The 19016-nt window shown below is 31.0% G+C and overlaps 1 protein-coding gene across 1 annotated transcript; it reads right to left on the reverse strand.

Annotated features, from left to right (window-relative positions):
- Positions 1-876: 876 nt before the first annotated feature.
- Positions 877-4976, reverse strand: LOC137837022 (cytochrome P450 85A-like). The gene is made up of 9 exons (XM_068645834.1): positions 4386-4976; positions 3484-3805; positions 3204-3353; positions 2857-3102; positions 2667-2753; positions 2402-2480; positions 1823-1929; positions 1511-1635; positions 877-1086 (listed from the first exon to the last, which is right to left on the reverse strand). Exons 1-9 carry the CDS (start codon positions 4571-4573, stop codon positions 999-1001), a joined length of 1392 nt encoding a protein of 463 aa, XP_068501935.1. The 5' UTR covers positions 4574-4976; the 3' UTR covers positions 877-998.
- Positions 4977-19016: the final 14040 nt, after the last annotated feature.

The raw sequence follows: 19016 nt of genomic DNA on the forward strand, positions 1-19016 counted from the left end.
TTAATTTATTTATAAGTTTTACGCTAAAATATTCTTTAGTACGTAAAAGGACATAACATAAATTATATTGTTCTCGTATTAGAATTGACATTTTGTTTTAATAATATATATTATCATTTGATATTTTTTTATTAGATGCGAAACTTTAAATTTAGTTAAATAAATAACACCAAAAATAGTAATAGTAGTTCATCTAAAGGAACACTGAGTAATTTATCAAGATTTATCACCTTTGTTGAATCAGATAGTTCAGTTCATTGGGCCTACTAATAAAAAATATAAATTGAATTGAAAATATGGTTTATAATGGGTTGGGCTTGTCGGTTGTCTTAATTTTTAAATGATTTATTATTTTTTAAAAAAGTCTTAATTTCATTTTTAATTCTTGAAATAATAATTTTTCAAAACCTCTCAAATTTGAAAAGAAAAACAATTTTAGTCTCCCAAATTTACTGTTTACAAACTAACCAAGTTATGAAAAAAAATATTATAGTTCCTCACTTTTCGTACTTAAGAACTAAAAATGTATTTTTTTAGTGTGAGTAACTAAAATAATTTAATAAAATTGAAAATGAAAAACTAGAATTAGTTCAAATTTTATTAAAAAATATAATTAAGTCTATTAACAAATTTATTAATGGGCCAATAAAAGTAGTAACCCAATGAGATGGCCCACTTGACTCATGACAATAATGGATTTGGAATTTTCATTGAATGTGCTACTCCCACATGTTAAACTAACAATTAGGCCTTAAATGGAGAATATATATATATATATATATATATATATATATATATATATAACTTAAATGGAATTTACCAAAATGAGAAAAACTTATAATGAGGGAAAAAGATAGAAAAACAAAGAATGGAATATATGAAGAAGAAAATTTAATTTCTTGCATTTTGTATTATTTGTTAGATCATTGTCATACACATACCCTACCATCTGCTGCTACATTTCATCTCATTACTGTACATATACAGTCACTGCCTAGTTAGTAAGATGTCACCCTTATGTGCAGTCCATTAGGTGCTTGAACTCTAGGAAATTTCATTAGTTTATCCCCTCCCACTTCTTCCCACCTGCACTCAACATTAAATATTTTACAACATGTCAGAAAACAGCTTAAAACCAGTTAAAAATTTCAAACCAGACAAATCAATGCTTAATGATGGATAATAATAATTTTTCTAGATGTATGTGAGACATTTAGAGAATCCAAATCAGTCAAATGCAGTTAGTGTAAATAATAGTTCTTTTCAAACTTTTACCAATTCTTTGTGCCAACCAAATATTTAACTGAATAAAGTAGCATTAAGGAACTTTATATACTATTATTATACAATCACAGTTTGCAAAGTATACACTTTTTTTATAGTAACTATCATGATTGATTAATAATGTAAACTGATCTTGGTGGACTATCATGAGGTTTGATTGATCAAGAATGTAAATTTTTTTATACTGAAAGTCTGTAGAAAATAAATTCAACTTAGTGTTAGTCACCTGTATCTGGTTACAAAGTAGTGTAAGAAAGTGGAAATTTCTGTTATTCCCAATTCTTTTCCTGGACAAAGTCTGGTGCCTCCTCCAAATATCAAGAAGTAGTTTTTTGATTCTAGACTCTTATCCTGCAATTGGCAATTGAAGCTTATTGTTATCAAGGGTGATGATCATATACTAATTTTGAATTTTATGTGAAAAGCTATAGATAGTAACAGTCACAGTGTATGTAGTGTGATTAGTATCTCATATAGACCAAGAAAAACTTGTGACATTAAAAAAACAAAAGGAAAAAGGTTGTTTTGTTAGACTAACCAGCCATCTCCATGGATTGAAAGTCAGAGGATCAGGATACAGAAAAGGGTCATAGTTGATCTCTCTTGTATACACATATATTCTCCATCCTTTGGGAATCAAATAGCCTGAAAACAACAATGTGGATTAGTAACACACTTAATTGCAACAAGAAGGTGCTGCTCACATTTATGGTGAATAGTGGAATACTTGTGTGCTGGTGCAAAACTCGTTAAGGACACCCTACCCTTTCATTCATTCTTACTTTTTTTATCCTTTCCTTTTGCTAACCCATTTAATTTAATGCTAAAAGGCAAAGGAAAGTTGGGAGGAAATGTACCTCCTTATCTGGAAAACATGTTTTTATAGTGGAATTGTCTTTGTGTGGTTGTTGAATTGATGGCCAAATTATAAGGTGTGTGTGTGCATTATTACCATCTCAGATAATTTTTTCTTGAAAGTTACAATTTTACATATTTTATATTCATATTGAATCATTGATGTTGTGGAAGTGACCAAAAGAAGAAGCTCTTAAAGTCAAAAAACAGCTTCTTGAGCCCAAAAATACAACAAAAAGCTATAGCACCTAATGAAACCCACCGTTTAGTTCCATGTCTTGAGTGGTTTTCCTTAGGACCCCATTAACTATTGTGGCCAATCTAGAGGTCTCAAAAATCACCTGCAAAAATGTACAAAAGCTTGATCAAATCTTCTTAGCAATCATTTGAAAAACAACTACTTTTTTTTCTCTCTCACGTGTATCTTTTTCTTATTGGTAATTCGGTTCAAAACACTATCAGACACTAACTGTGGTTACCTAGAAAAACAACCACATAATGTGACAGAAATGGCACACAGTTCTTACCGCACGAGTAAAACTCATTGACTTGAGGTCATTCCAGTCAATTGCCTCATCTGGCTTTTTCCTCTCTCTTATGGCCAAATGCTCTTTCTGAAACAAATATTCCACACATGATATAGTCAGCACAGAAACATAAGAAATCACAAGTGTGACTATTTATGATACTTAAGGACAAATAGAGTTTTTCACTCACTCTCAGTTCTTCAAGAGCTTTGGGATGGTCATAGAGGTACTTCACTGCCATCATTGATGTAGTTGAAACAGTTTCATAACCAGAATATATCACTGTTATCACCAGATCAATGATTTCTTCATCACTTAGTTTGTATCTATTTTCCTCTCTTGCCATCAAGCAACCAAGCATGTCATGGTAGGTTTCATTGGATGCTCTTCTTTCCTCTAGTAGCTTACTCAGAACGTTGACCATAGTCTTCCTTGCCTGCAAGAAGCATTGGATTAAATAAGCCTATGTCAAAGTGTTGTTAAGATGAAGAGAAAACTGAAAACAGATTAAGTGTCATAAAAGATCAATGATCACACCTGGAATCCTTGGTGGTAATTTGTCCCAGGAAGGTTAATAGGGAGAGAAATGGTTCCTAGAACAAGCTTAAAGAACTCTGTCATGAATGAGTCAGATAATGAGACAGATTCTTTGCCAGCAATCTGCTTGAGAGATGAGAGGAAGGCCATCTGTTTCAAATGTTTGAGAATTTGGAAGAAAGTTATGTTAGGAAGTTGAAGTGTGATGTGTAAGTTTTGTTTTGTTTTTTTCTTTCCCTTTTGTTCATGAATTTGATATTGATGAATTAGTAACACAAACCTCCTTGGTTTTCTCTTGAATGTTGATAACTTTGTTATCCCAGTTGCTAAGGTGGGCTCTCATGAACTCATCAATTTTTGGTAAAATCTGATCTCTGATCAAGGTGGGGCTAATGATGGAAAGAAGTGCTCCTCTCATGTACTTGTGGGTGGAGCCATGAACAGCTGCAATGTTACATTTGCCTAAGATATCTAACATGGATTGAGGGTATCCAGGAACAAGACCTTTTGCCTCATTCATTAGGATGTATCTATTAAGCTCTGGATCCATGGACACAATGGTAGGACAACCAAGTATGTGGGATTTGAAAAAACTGCCATACCTGCCATTTTGACAAAAGGTAAAATAAAAGTTAACAATCATTACTAATGAGGTAAAAGTACATGCATGAACAGTGCTTACCTCACACCCGGTTTAACTAATTTAAGAAACCACCCTTAAGTAAGAAAAAAAAAGATTTGTCATGATGATGTGTGCAAGCCATAAATTATTCTTTAGGGACAGAAAAGTACCATTAAACCAGAATCTATTAGCTCATTCCCCTTGATCTCCATTTCCAATTCCCTTCTTTCTCCACCCCCAAACACAACTTTTCATTCATTTTATCCTCAATAATCTCTTGAATCAACATGCTAGGCCTAGTACCTACCCCCAACAAATTAAACACAACAAGAGTGGCATGCAAGGGGTGGAGTTAAAAGCTAAACACCCTTCAAAACATGGAACTTTTGAAAGAACATGAAACTAACAACAGAAGCAAAGGCTGTAAAGTGTTGCCAAAGCAACTTTTTTTTCCCACTTATGCAAGTGAACATGATGAAGACTCCGTGCACACATACTCATACAACTATAAATATGAGGAAAAGCATGTGATGATGCAGTTAGTTACTGTAGTTAGTTACCTTGCTCTCTGGTTTTTCATGAAGTTTGGACCCTGCTTGAGAAACTCAGTTGTCTCCCCAAAAACTGGCCAACCCATTGTGCCAGGAGGCAAACCTTTCTTCCTGTACCTTACTTCATTCCACCTCAAGAGAGCAGAGCAAAAACAGAGCACCAGCACTACACCTACAATTGCCATGAACACAGCCATTGATGCTCCCACTCTAAACCCAAAAGAGACTTCAAAAAGAAGGTACAATCTCTTCTGTTGTAGTCACCCAAAGAGTGCACATAAACACACATATTTATAGGCCCTTCACCTTGTGCTACCATTTCATATAAGAATAAGAATTAACCATAAAGACAAAAAAAACCCGCACTCCACAAGGTTGTAGCATCTCTTATTCCAACAATAACCACACCACATAAATTTTCAAAACTAAATAACATATGCACTTTTTAGACTAAACTATCGTGTAATCTTATCATAAACTATATAATATTTATTAAAAAAAAAGACTACTTTTTTTTACAGTATAATTTTTTTACCAAGTTTTAACATCAAATTTGAATCAAGAAATTACATAAAAAAAAAAAGTGGGGATGCCTTTTATGAGGATTTTAGGGAGGTGAGCAACTTAAATACAACAGACATATGCAGTCTTCAATGATTCATGGATAAAATATTTACACCCCATTTAGTCCTTCGAGATTTTAAGCTGGAAATGTCTGTTTGTGACCTTTATAATTGATTATAGTTAAATGAGTTCAGTCCTTTGGTATTAAGGGTAGAGTTTATGAAGGAAAGTAGGGAATTTTAAGGAACATGTAATTTAAATTCAAATATATCAGTATCTACCCATCTGACAGATGATAAGTTTGCTAACTATTTGCTTAAATTATAGTATAGAAATGTGTTAAAAAGAGTATTTTGAGAAGTTAATCTATGAGCAAGAAATAGTGTGATACAGTGTAAAAAGAATGGAATAAAAAAGAAAATGTGTAGTTTATCTTGAAGGTAGAAGAAGGGGAAAAAGTGGAAATAGTTTATAGAAAAGGCACATGCATAGCACCTCATTGGACCTAAAGGAAAAGGTGGTCATAGCCAGCCCCAGTTCCTCACATGTCTGTCAATAAGATCTGGTCATGGAAATACATAATCCCACTACAAGACACTTTCTCCTTGTGTTACCATGTGAATATGTGCTGAGAGAAGACCAAAGGGGGTTTCTTTACCTTCCAACTCCTAAATACTAACTGCCACTTTCAATCCTAAAAATTTAGAATAAAATTTGTTTCATACTTTTTAATAAGGAAAGAATTATAGTCTCAATTTCTAAATGATGTAGAATTATAATGAGATTATAGGATATACGGAACGATTTTATAATATTTTTTGAAATATAATATTATATTTGTTTCTGTCGGTTGACCAAATTGTGCTTCGTGCGTAGCTAAGACTCGCGTATCAAGGTCCCCTTCATCTTTGCTCCAAATCCCCACCTTTAGCCGCTGTGAGTACCTGAAAAGAAGTGAACAAAGGGGCGCCCTCGCGGCCGTTTGCACTCCTACGATCAAGTCAGTTAGCGAGAAACATCAAAGAACACACCTCCGTATCGGAGCACCGTGAATGGATGCTCTGAAGGTGGTTGAATGACTGAGTAACTAATTTCTCTCTGATTGCCTGTGCGTACAGTGGGTCCGCGAACAAGCAACTAGAGTGTGTGTAAACTGAGTCTGGATCTCGTCTCAAACATCTAAAGCCCCTTTTTAAACGTCTAAAGCATTTAAAGCGTCTTAAAGCGTATTTAAGGTGTTTAAAAACATTCAACGCGTTTAAAACGTTCAAAGCGTTTAAAGTGCTTTAAAGCGTTTAAAACGTTCAAAGCGTTTAAAGTGCTTTAAAGCGTTTAAAGTGCTTTAAAGCGTTTAAAACGTAAACTGAATAAAAACGTACCTTAGCAAACTTTCAGGGAAACGTGTACACCCTGATGATTCAGTACTTACTGCCATGTGTTCTGCTGACTTGATCGCTATTTCTACGTGGAGGGACTTACAGCGCCGTAACCCAACTTAGGAACATTCCATCGTGTAAGTCCTCCTTTCTCGAAGTGCATCTGGCGCAAGGGGTAACTTTCTGGGTTCTAACTTATGCGCCCCAACCTCTAGTCACTTGCCCTGGAAGTGTATCTACCTTCCTCTCGTACTACGCACATGGTTCGCCCCTGGGCGTGGCCCTCTCATGGGTCATATCTATCTCAGGGGTCTCCCAGAGGTGGCATGGGTACTTCACGAGTCAGGTTACCCCCTACTGGTACTAAACTATGGCCTTGGAGCCACCTGTCTCTTACTGCTCTGAGGTACTGAGGCCCCTCGGGGTGTCGCCCCCTCCACGGTCTTTCCTACCCGTGGGTATCGGGGGGTGGCACCGTCGATGCCTTAACCTGGCGACGCCTCAAGCGGTCAACCCGTTGACTTTCCTCCCTGGCCTCCTTGACGGGACGACACAATATTATAATAAAATATTAAGGAGATAAAACCAGTGAAAATATTATTGTTCAAAAACCAACCCTTCTATTAGTTTTATATATCTCATTTAGAAAAAGAAGAAAAACAAGGAGAAAAGAAGAAAATGATATATTTTATTAATCAAGAATTGTTATTCACTTCCATTATGGAGTGTTATAAGCTATATTTATATAGCACATAAAAAGATAAAAAAAAAAATACAAATAACTGATACTCATAGAGCGTTACAACTGAGAGCAGTTATAACTGATAAAACAGTTATATCTGATAAAGTAGTTACAACTGAAAATCTAACATTATATGATATCATTTTTATCATTTAATAGTGCCTCACAAGATGAAGCATGTAAATCTTTCATGTTCAGCTTGGATAAGTTGTCACGAAATAACTGATGATGCAAAGGTTTGGTCAACATATCAGCCACTTGATTAAAGAAAGAAATTGGAATTAAATGAATGAGACATTCTTGAAGTTTAGTCCGAATGAAATGACAATCAATTTCAATGTGTTTCGTCCTCTCATGAAACGTGAGATTCTTTGTTATGCATACAACAGATTTATTGTCACAATAGACAACAAAAGATTCAAAAATATTAGTATGCAAATCATGACACAAATATTGTAACCACTAAAGTTTACAAACAAGTGAAGCTAGTGCTCTATATTCTGCCTCTGAAAAAGATATGGATATTGTAGACTACTTTTTAGAGTTCCCTAAAATTAAAGAGTTTCCCATAAACACACAATAACCAGTGATAGACCTTCTAGAATCAATGCAGGTTGCCCAATCTTAATCAGAAAAAGCTTTGATAACAATTTGATTATTACTAGAAAATAATAGACCAAGACCAGAACATCCTTTTAAATATCGCAATACATGAAGAACTGTCATAAGGTTTTCATGGATTTGAAATAAACTGACTCAGTATATGAACTGCTAAACTGATATCAGGCCTAGTGTGAGTAAGGTATAAAAAATGCCCAATCAATCTTCTATATTCACTTGGATTCAAAAGTAATGAACCTTCACTTTCAGAGAGAGGATAAGATGGTTCCATGGGAGAAGAGGCGGGTTTGCAAGCCAATAAACCACTATCGGAAAGAATATCTAAACAATATTTTTGTTGATTGAGAACAATACCAGAAGGTGAACGACTTATCTCAAATCCCAAGAAATAGCATAGAGTACCAAAGTCTTTGATACTAAATGAGTTATGAAGATGAGTTTTAACACGTTGGATTTCCTAAAGATTATTGCCAACCAACATAATGTCATCAACATATATCAACAAAGCGGTGAAAGAATGATTGTCTGTGTGAATAAATAAAGAATGATTAGTTAAACTTTGAACATAACCAAGTTGTATTACAGTTTGAGTTAGTTTTGAGTTTCATTGTCGACTCACTTGCTTTAGTCCATATAAAGATTTTCTAAGTTTACAAGCTTGCGTGGGATGAGAAAGAGTAAGATCTGCGGGAGGAGTCATGTAAATTTCTTCATCAAGATCGCCATGAAGAAAAGCATTATTCACATCTAGTTGATGAAGAATTCAACCCTTTGCACTTGCTAAAGACAAAATAAATCGAATAGTAGTAATTTTAACTACCGAAAAGAAAGTCTCAAAATACTCAATACCTTCGGTTTGAGTATATCCTTTGGTAACCAAACGAGCTTTGTACCTATCATTGGTGTCGTTTGGTTTATGCTTGGCTTTGAAAACCCATTTACACCCAATAAGACGCTTTCCAGGAGGCAAATCCATCATAAACCATGTTTCATTAGACTCAAGAGCATCAAGTTCACATTGCATAGCTTCTTTCCAACAATCATGTTGTATCTCCTCTTTAAATGATTTAGGTTCTTGGATAGAAGAAATATTATGACAAAAAGAAGAATGAAGAATATGTTGGAGAACAATTATGATAAGAGAGATACTTTTAAATATGATATTTAGTACCTGAAGAATGATTGAAAACATATTTTGAAGAGAATAAAGTAGTGTGATAGTCCTTCAAATATCTAGGTGGTTGTTTGAGACGAGTAGAAACTCAAACATATGAAGTTTTTGGATCAGAATGTTGGTGTTGCAAGACATCAATATCAATTAAATGTAATGGTGTAGAAGAATCAGTAGCAGGAAGACTAGATGGTAATACAACTTCAGGAACTGAAGGAACAATACCATTAACACATGTAGGCACAACAATATCATGATCAGAAACATAAGGAAGCAAATGCTTAAACATATCATGTGTGTCCAAATTGTTATCTATGTTGTCCTTATAAAAAGGAAATTTTCATAAAAATTAACATCTCATGTCACAAAAATATTTTTCTAATTCATATCAAAAAGAGTAAAAACTTTTTACCCCATCTTTGTAACCGAGAAAAACACATTTTCTGACTCTAAAACTAAGGTTTGTTCTTTGAATACTGATAGAACAATTATAATTGATAAAACAATTATATCTGATAAAGAGTTACAATTAAAAATCTAAAATATTATATGAGATCATTTTTATCATCTAATATCTTCTTCCATTTTCAACCTCTGTGATATACTATTTCCAACATAACCATTCCACTATTTGCATTCACTCTTGCCAGAAGTGAATTTTTAAACAACATAGATAAATCCAAATCATATCCATGCAACAACTTTTATTCCCTTTTTCATGCATTTTTCTATACTTTTCATTTTCTTACAATACACCAATGAGGATTAAATTATTTAAAACCTTAATTCATGGCCACCAAAAAAATGTAGATTTTTAAGATTTTTTATATAAATTATTAAATTATTAGCGTGTTTTTATTAAAATTCTTCATCTATATAATTTAATCAATATATATATATAGTTAAATTGCACACTATTACATTCAAATAAACATGGTGTTTATACAAAACATTTTACTAGTAAATTAATATGAAGTTAGTTTCTCATGATTTATGAGGTTTATGAGGTGGTAGTTTCTTTAATTTTTTAGCGTGTTTTACAAATATATTGTAGTTGTGTTGGTATATTCTATTTAAAATCGATTTTTTTTCCATATAAGTAAAACCGTTTTAATTTGTGAAATTAGAGTAATTGTTTACAAAATTATAAAGTTTAATTTACATTTTTTAGGAGATATTTTATATAAAAAATTATATGGTTGTGCGTATTAAAAGATAAATTTAGAAAATACTATTGCTAATATAAATTTTTACAACAAAAAAAGATAAAAATAATAATTTATTATGATATTTTATATATGTATTCACCTCATTTATTATAATAGTCTAATTTTACACCTCTATTAGCTTTATCGACTAATATTTATTAGAGAACCAGTTACCACTTTTAGTGAAATTTACTTTCTCAATCACATATTATCCATGTATCATACTCTAACTTTAACACGCTATTTGGTTATGGGGTTCTACTGTAGTTAAAGACGAATGAGAGGGTGTTACCTCCGTTTGGTTCAGTGCACACTTGAAGGTAAGAGAGCGGGAGGAGAGAAAGTGGAGGGGCAGTGGTCCTATCAACAATGAAGAGAAAATAGAGATATCTAAGGAGAAAGCCACGTCACAGACCAAAAAAATACCATGCTACCCTTGTTTTTGTTCACTTTTTTTAAAGTGAATTTATCTTACAGTGAACTTTGTAGCGTGCCTAATCGATTAGTACTGAAAAATAACACAACACTTAATTAATTATGTTATTGAAAATAGTTTATAATCGATTATGTATTGTTTTTTGGGAGTATAATCGATTATTTGGTGTGTGTGTGTAAATATGAGTTTTATCGATTATGTTGTAGCATAATTGATTATATTTGATTTTTAACTGAATGCATAGTCGATTATGCTTTTAAAACCTTTGGATAATTTATTAGGTTGTATTTTTAAGGCAGAGGGTAATCAATTAAGTTCATTTTTTTTTCCAGATTTTTGAATTTGTGTTTTGAATGATTTTTGTTTTCTTTTTTTAATCAAATCTATATTGTTTTCAGGCACAACTTCTTCTTTCTTCCAGTTGTGTTGTGTTGTGAATTTGTGTTTCGCGTGATTTTTGTTTTCTTTTTTTAATCAAATCTATATTGTTTTCAGGTACAACTTCTTCTTTCTTCCAGCTATGTTGTGTTCTTGTTTACAAATAATATAAGTATATTTAAATTTTAGACCCTAAATCATAAACCCTAAACCCTAAATCAATACTTGATAGTGCTAATATATCTTATGGACACTTTTATATTTTTAAAATTAATAATGTCTAATTAAACTAAACTTGTAACCACATGTGTATGTCCACCTTGATAGTAACAATACTTAAGATTTCTCTCACATTATCATTCTCATCATTATTCTCTTAATTATTCATTCATATTGTATAATTATTTTATTACAACTTAAAATATATATATTTATTATTTTTTGTAATAATTTCATACATTATTCAATTTAAATTCATCACAATTTATATTATTTGTATATCACTCCCCTTTTCAATAACTCAAATCACTTCTTTAATAAACCTTTCAAATATATAAAACAAAAAAAATTAGCTCAAAAGAAGAATATGGCTTGAGAAAAATCCACTCAATTGATCAATATTATTATATAGAGAATCAATATTAACCATGCTATCTAGTAACAATATCCAATATTAATTGATATTCCAAAATTTAAGTGATATACATTTTAAGGAAAAATATTTATATATTTTTTTCTCACTAAAACTCTTATTTTAAGGCTTGAACATCATCATTCGAGTTAGATATGGTTACTTAAATAATTAATTTTTGACATAATATTAAACGTTATCACTTAAACATTGTTGGAGTAACTAACATGTTGTTTGAGTAATATTCAAACACCAAAAACATGTTTTCTTTCAAATCAATCCAAAACTTAGGAATTTTACATTTCAAAATCTTTTGTTACATATATCAAGATTTATCTAATTTAGTCAAATTTAGTTTTCCAACACTCAAGATTTTTCAACATAAACTTGTCAACACATAAATAAAGAATGAGATCTTTTGTTATATATATATATATATTATAACTTAAAATAATAACATTTATTTTTCATTTATATTAAATTTATGCTTATTAAAATACACTTCCTTACATATAATACAAAATATTATTGCTACAAGAAAATATACTTATAACGTCGGTGAAAAGTCAACATTACCAAATAAAAGCTTATGATAATTAGTCAATGGAATCCAATTTGCGTCACACGTTTGTGTGACTCTAAAATCACATACGCTAATTCATTAGTGTTGACTTTTGAAGACCGACTCTAAGTAGTGTTGGATAAACTGATGTTAATTCATCACAATTTTTTAATTAAAACAGTTTAGTGTTGGTCTAAACTGACTCTAAATTAAATAAATTTTAAAATAGAAATGAATTAGCATTAGCTATGCAGATGCTTAATAAAATCTAATTTTAGTATTAATTTAACTTACATCAGTTTCATATGCTAATGATTGTAATTTAAAAAAAAGTTTCTCTTACAAGCCCTCCAACTTCAACAAAATAAAATAAAAAAAGAAAAATAGAAAAAAATAGTAGTTGATAAAGGAGATGAGTGTGAATGAAGGAGATGTGTACGGAGGAAAGTGATAAATGCAGTGGAAGAAAATGAATGTGAATGAAGGAAATGTGAAGATGAGTGTTGATAAATGAGATATATGTGAATACAGATTATGAATGAAGGAAATAAGTGTGCAGGTAAGAAATGAATGTGAGAAGATTTATTAGCGTCCAACATTAAACAAACTCAATTAACGTCAATTAAACCGACACTATCATAAATATTTATTTATTAAAATAGTTTGTGTTAATTTAGAATGAGCTAATTTGACCTTACCTAAATCATTTAATAATTTAAAAATTAGTTTGATAATTTATTATAGTATAATTTTTCTAATTTTTTTTAAGAAATTTTTACTAAATTGGCTCGCTTTTGATTTTATTTTTTGGGTAGTAGAAAATTGTTAGAATCACACAAGGAAGGGGAAAATAACCAGGGAATTGTGAGAGTTGAAGTTTTGGAGTTTTATGAGATAAGAAGATAAAGGACAGTGGAAAGTATGTTTCTTACCAATTTTATAATAATAAGGTACGTGTCCATTTAACAGGACTAGATAGTTCAGCTTTGCACCAGAAAAAGATAACTATTTAATCACATCACTGGAATTAATAAAATTGGATCTTTGGAATTTTGCTACCTTGTGAAACTTTTCAGCACACTGCACTTTGAATTTACCACATTCATCATCTTTCTTCCAATTTCTTCTATTACAATTTCATTTCAAAACCAAATCACCTTTCTCTGTTCTTTCTTTTCCCAGTCTTTTTTAATTAAACAGTTTCAGGAAAAGTATCTTTTTAATCCCTTATCATCACTTTTTAACTAAAGAAATATAGGTAAAAAACATGAAAGTCAAAACAAGACATTTACTTTTTTTTTTAATAAAAACCAAATAGTTAACTTTTGTTGGAGATAGACGTCGACTAGAGATTATAACTTTTCATAGTATATAAGTGGGTGCAAACCTCATCTCATGAAGTCGGTTTTATGAGGTTGAGTTAGGCTTAAAGTCCACTTTTTAACATGATATCAGAATCATTTTCGAATCTATACTAGCGAGCCGACCACCCATGACATATATCTCTACCCACGACTACAAGAAAATCATGAAATAGAAACCAATTTGTAGAAACCAAAATAATTAGTTGCAATAGTAACTAAATTAGAGACCATTTTAGAAACTAAAAAGAAATTTGGTTTCTAAATTAGTTTCTATTATTTTCTATTATTGTTAAATAGTTTCTAAATTGGTATCTAATTAGCAACCAAGGTTTTTGCTACCAAATTTAGAAACTAAATAATTGGTAGTTAAAACCTTAGTTGCTAATTAGATACCAATTTAGAAACTATTTAACAATAATAGAAAATAATAGAAACTAATTTAGAAACCAATTTTTTTTTTAGTTTCTAAAATGGTCTCTAATTTAGTTACTATTGCAACTAATTATTTTGGTCTCTAAAAATTAGTTTCTATTTCATGATTTTCTTGTAGTGTAGTAGCCCACTTCTTAACAATTTTCTTAATAATTTTATACAATTGAAACTACTAGTTGGCTTAAATATATTCATAACTCTTATCAAATAAACAAGTTTTAATTTTCGTTATTGTGAAAAGTATTTATTTTTCCTCCCTTTGCGTCTAAAAACAACTGTTTTTTTATCCCAACCTTATCTAACATCTTTTACTATTTATGTAGGAAAGAAAATGTCAAATGAATATTTTATGTGATACAATGTTAAGACGAGTTAACAGAAAAATATTGATTTTAAATTTGATCAGAAATAAAATGTAAAAAAAGCTATAAAAATTCGTTATTTTACAGGATTAAGAAATAAAAATACATTTAAATTTACAAAAAGGTGTTTTTGGTTAAAATCCATGAAAGTTGACATTGAAAGCAAGATTTGTTGAAACAAGCATATCTTTGAGACAGTCCTTTATTATGAATAATATATCCAAAAAATTAGAAACATAACCATAAAAGATTAAGCTAATTAAGAATGTTGATATCTCTGGCGTGTGCATGAACGTACGATTGGACACTAACCATACAAAAGGGTGGTGGCCAATCACAGTCATCAGATCTATGATTAACTGTCATTTTCATCTTAGCATAATCATTTTCTTAATCAACTTCTTAAAAATATACTTTAGAATCAATGTTCAGTATTCAGCACAGTTCAATCGCAATCAAATAAACATGGTGAGATTCAGTAGAATCCAGCACTGTAGTACCAGAAAAACTTTATTAATTATCTTTTAAAATTTTCTCTTTACATGCATTTGTTTGTTTGGTTGTTTGCTGTGTATTCTTGTGAAGGTGGAGATTTCTCAGTGATCAACATCTTGTAGCTAGAGTTTTGATGTATGTGAAGTATGAACAGAGTTGCAGTGAACCATGGAATTGGGTCCGTACAGTTTCTGGGTTGGTGTGTATGTGTGTGATGATCATAAGTCTCATCAGTGTGTTTTATGATTTTAATGAGACATGAGTTTGGAGTGTGACTGGTTTCTGTATATTATCTTCTCTTCCTTCATTTTGTTTTTTGACTTTGCTTCAAGGACTTGTCATCAAGTGGCACAAAAGGTAGATCGGATGGTGACAAAGATGAAAAGTGTGAATCCACAGGCAGATCCATAGATAGAGATTTGACATCATCATACCACAAAATGCAGCCCTTCTTTTCAACCAAACTTACCATTCCATAATCCACTAATTACCATCATCACTCATTTTTTTTTATGAAAATAATAATAATAAATATGAAATATATTAAGAAATGTTACAATCTTATTACACAAAAAAAATTTGACTTTTCAGAAAAAAATACCTATTTCCAAATAATTAATATAAAAAAGAGCTAGTAATCTTGTGTGAGTTCTGATGTATTCATTTTATTTGGAGATGTATGTATAAGAGTTGAATAACTCTTAAAGTATTTTTTATTTATTTATTTATTGTTTCTTGGTGATAAAAAAAAACTCGATTTAGAGCATTTTGAAAGTCAGAAAATACAGAAATCCATAACTATGTGTTATTTGTCCAATTCTATCATAGGTTTTTCATTATGAACTAAAACTCTCTTTGTTTCACCTCGATTTTTTTCAGTATTAGACATTATTCCTCTATTTAAGGTTAATTTTACGGGATCCACTTCTCCACCATACGGTATTAATATCATTATTGTACTGATACAATATTAATGTCTTTAATTACATATATAAATACTCAATTTGTTCATGACATAATCTGAATTGACCCGTGACACTTTTAAGTGTTTAAATTTTCTGCCTACTCAATTCATGGATTAATAATTCAGAGATCATTTTTTTCACACCCCCAAATACTATTCAATACTAGTATATGTATAATTGAGAAATAAGAAAAAGATTAAAAAAAGAGAGAGAGAGATTGATGGTGCTTAAATAGTGGAATGTTAAAAAATATTACTTTTAATAAGACAATAAACTTCGGATGAAAATCTAAGTTTGTTTTTCTTTTTGCAAAATTACTGATAATTTATGAAAACTAATTTTATATAAAGTGGTACTAAACTATTATACTGGACAAATTCTTCCCTTAATAACCTAAACACAATTGGTAAACTAAAAAGGTTTTTTGGGTGGAAAACTGTAGGAGTGTACAGACATTACATTGATATCCAATTAATTCGAAATGGGTCAGGACCACTCTAGAGAATAAATTTTTTAAATAATTTTTTTTAAGTCAGCATGAAAAAAAAAAGTGAAATTGAAAAGTTTCCTATATATTTCTGAGTAATATTCTAAAGTTTTTACCAATCCTATGATAATCTCCCTAAACACTAATTAAATTAAACAAATTTGTTAAAGAAACCATTATATATACACATATTATGTATTTACTGAATATATAAAGAGGATTATCAATTAAAGGCACATTCATTGCGATTCATTTATGATTCGAAGTGTTTTTTTTTTCAGACCATTGAATAGTTTTTTCACAGGACGAAATTCTTACTTTGAATGTTAACTTTTTTATATTCTTTCCGAATCTGAAATGAACATTGCAATAAACTAATGGATTTAGGGATCTCATAGAGCAAACTTGAGGACAGGGGGTGAAGAGACAAATGGCATAACAGGGACCATTTTCTGGATCACATTAATTAAAGATCAAATAATAGAGTTGGGTACTGTCGGACCAATCATGGTAAATAAACCCTAAAAGAAAATGAAAAAGAAAAATGAAACAAATAAAACACCCTTATGAAAAAAAATATTAAATTCTGAAAGCAAATTATGCAAAAGAAAGATATGAATATCTCTCTCTGCATATATGATAGAGATTCATTGGTGGATCATGAAAATGATTCACGGAACTACACCTTAGGGTTGAAGAAAAAGTGTGTAATAATTGGTTTGGAGAGAGAAAGAGAATGGCATATATAAATTAACAATGGAAGCAAAAGAGAGAAGAATGTCTACCCACACGCACGCATGTAGCATATACCATTTTCCTTTTGCTTATTCTCTTTTCTCATTTATTTATGATTAAACCAAATTTTTGTGATGTACATTGAGACATCAAGTTTGCACGAGGGCCTCTATTTTGTTCTCTAGTGCTTTTTTTTTTTTTCCTGCCAGAAATTGAGTACCTTTTCATTATTTTTCTTTAATAATGGCAATTGGGTATCTCTCTATCCATGTATCCATGCATTTCTCTCTCTAAAATGCATAGTTGCACATGTGCACACGTGCACACGTGAGTGGGTTTCCACGTAAAGAAAAAAAAAATTATTGAAATTGAAAGAGAATTTGGGGTCCAACTAGGACTTGAGAAAGAGTCAACATATTTACCCTAGCTAAGCCCCCCCTTAGGGTTTAACACCTTTTTAGGGTTTAACCCCTAGCTACCTATTTTCTTGTTTTGGGATTGAGATTTTGTCGTTCGACCCTTTTGGTCAATTCTCGTGGGGTTGTCTTCTACTTCTCAACATTGTTTGGCTGCATATTTTGAACTTTCCCAATCATAGCTGGCTTGTCCTTCATGCATACTAAATGCTACATATCCCATCCTTCAACACATTAATGGTATTTTAGCCACAACACATTCATTCATCACTTTGTCTCAATAAAGCCAATGCATACTATTCAATACACCTTCTCTTCAAACCCTTCTAAACTTTCGGTTCCTTCCTACTTTTTTCATCACATCACTTTTCTTTTCTTTCTATTATAACTTTCCCTCCAAATTACACTATGAATCATTGCAACTTTGTTCTCACACGCTCCTTCATCAACCACGTCATTCCGTTTCTAGCAACCATTCCAATTGCAAATCCTCTGTTCTCCAACTTTCCATCACCTAACCATATGTACAGTTTTTGCCATTACAAAATCACTTTTATCTCTGTTATGTTCAGGATGTGTTTAGAAACATGTTTTTAATCCACACAAACCTAGATTTGGTTGAACCCAACTGATGTGTAAGTTGTTCTCGATCGTATCTCAGAGACAACCTTGAAAAAGTACATTTAGAGAGGTAAAATCAAGAGTTGCTACAAAATTTGATCCATTTTTGACATTATACTTGTCGATCTTATCTAGTGAAAAAGTAAGCCTTCTCATATTTAAGGACATGATGTATTCATACTTTTCTAACTAACTTTCCTACGTACTAGAATAACACCATCACACCATTCTACAAGCTAAGTTCCATTACTAACTTCATTCTCGAAACATTTACAAGTATTATTAAAGGATACGGCGGATACCAGAGTTATAAAATGATCATAATATTAATTGGGTGTCTTTTCTAATTATTAGTTGTTTTTCTTTATAAAGGAGAATAATTTGGTGTCTTTTCTAATTATCAGTTGTTTATCTTTTTAGAGGTGAATAACCTTTATTTTGTCTTGTGTTATGATTCTAGTATTTAATTATTAATTCTTTTCCTCTTTAATTAAACCTAGAATGAGTATATATTCTGACCATTTGTTTTGATTTGAATAACAAAAAAGAAGAGATATTCATTATCATATCCTTTGTCTTCAGTTTATTCTTTTGTTCATCTCTGCTCTCTTTTATTCATTCTATTTTGTAATAATTACCCTTTTTCTTTGTTGTGGGATTCAAATTTTCACTACTATCTCCAACACATTTTCTCTAAATATTGTTGGTGTTGTGCTTAGGGATTAAACCACGACCACTAGATGATAGGGAACTACGAAACATACGCACTCTAAGAATATGTTATTGATTGGTGAGATGACCCACCAATAAAGTTACAATATTTATCCTCAGATTTTTATGTACTTGTTGAGAAAAATTGAATGTTTTTTATTTTTTAAAATTCATATTATTGACTCACACATTTAATTTTTATTAATAAATAATAAATTAAATAAAAAGGAATATTAGATGATGGTACAATCCATATAAAAAAAACTAGACACCTCCAAATCGAAAATATCTAACACAAACCAATAATAAATGTTGGAATCCTACATCTATAAGAGATTATAACATTTCATAATATATATAAGA

The sequence above is a fragment of the Phaseolus vulgaris genome, chromosome 4 (assembly GCF_000499845.2).
Source record: "Phaseolus vulgaris cultivar G19833 chromosome 4, P. vulgaris v2.0, whole genome shotgun sequence".
In the NCBI taxonomy this organism is placed as follows: Eukaryota; Viridiplantae; Streptophyta; class Magnoliopsida; order Fabales; family Fabaceae; genus Phaseolus; species Phaseolus vulgaris.

Bases quoted from the DNA above. Each gene is read 5' to 3' on its own strand.
- LOC137837022 (XM_068645834.1), bottom strand. From the start codon at position 4,573: ATGGCTGTGTTCATGGCAATTGTAGGTGTAGTGCTGGTGCTCTGTTTT. The intron at 1,930-2,401 runs GTGGGTTTCATT...TGTTGTTTTCAG, and splicing joins TCAAGACATGGAACTAAACG to GCTATTTGATTCCCAAAGGA. The intron at 1,087-1,510 runs GTGACTAACACT...TGTTGAGTGCAG, and splicing joins TACTTTGTAACCAGATACAG to GTGGGAAGAAGTGGGAGGGG.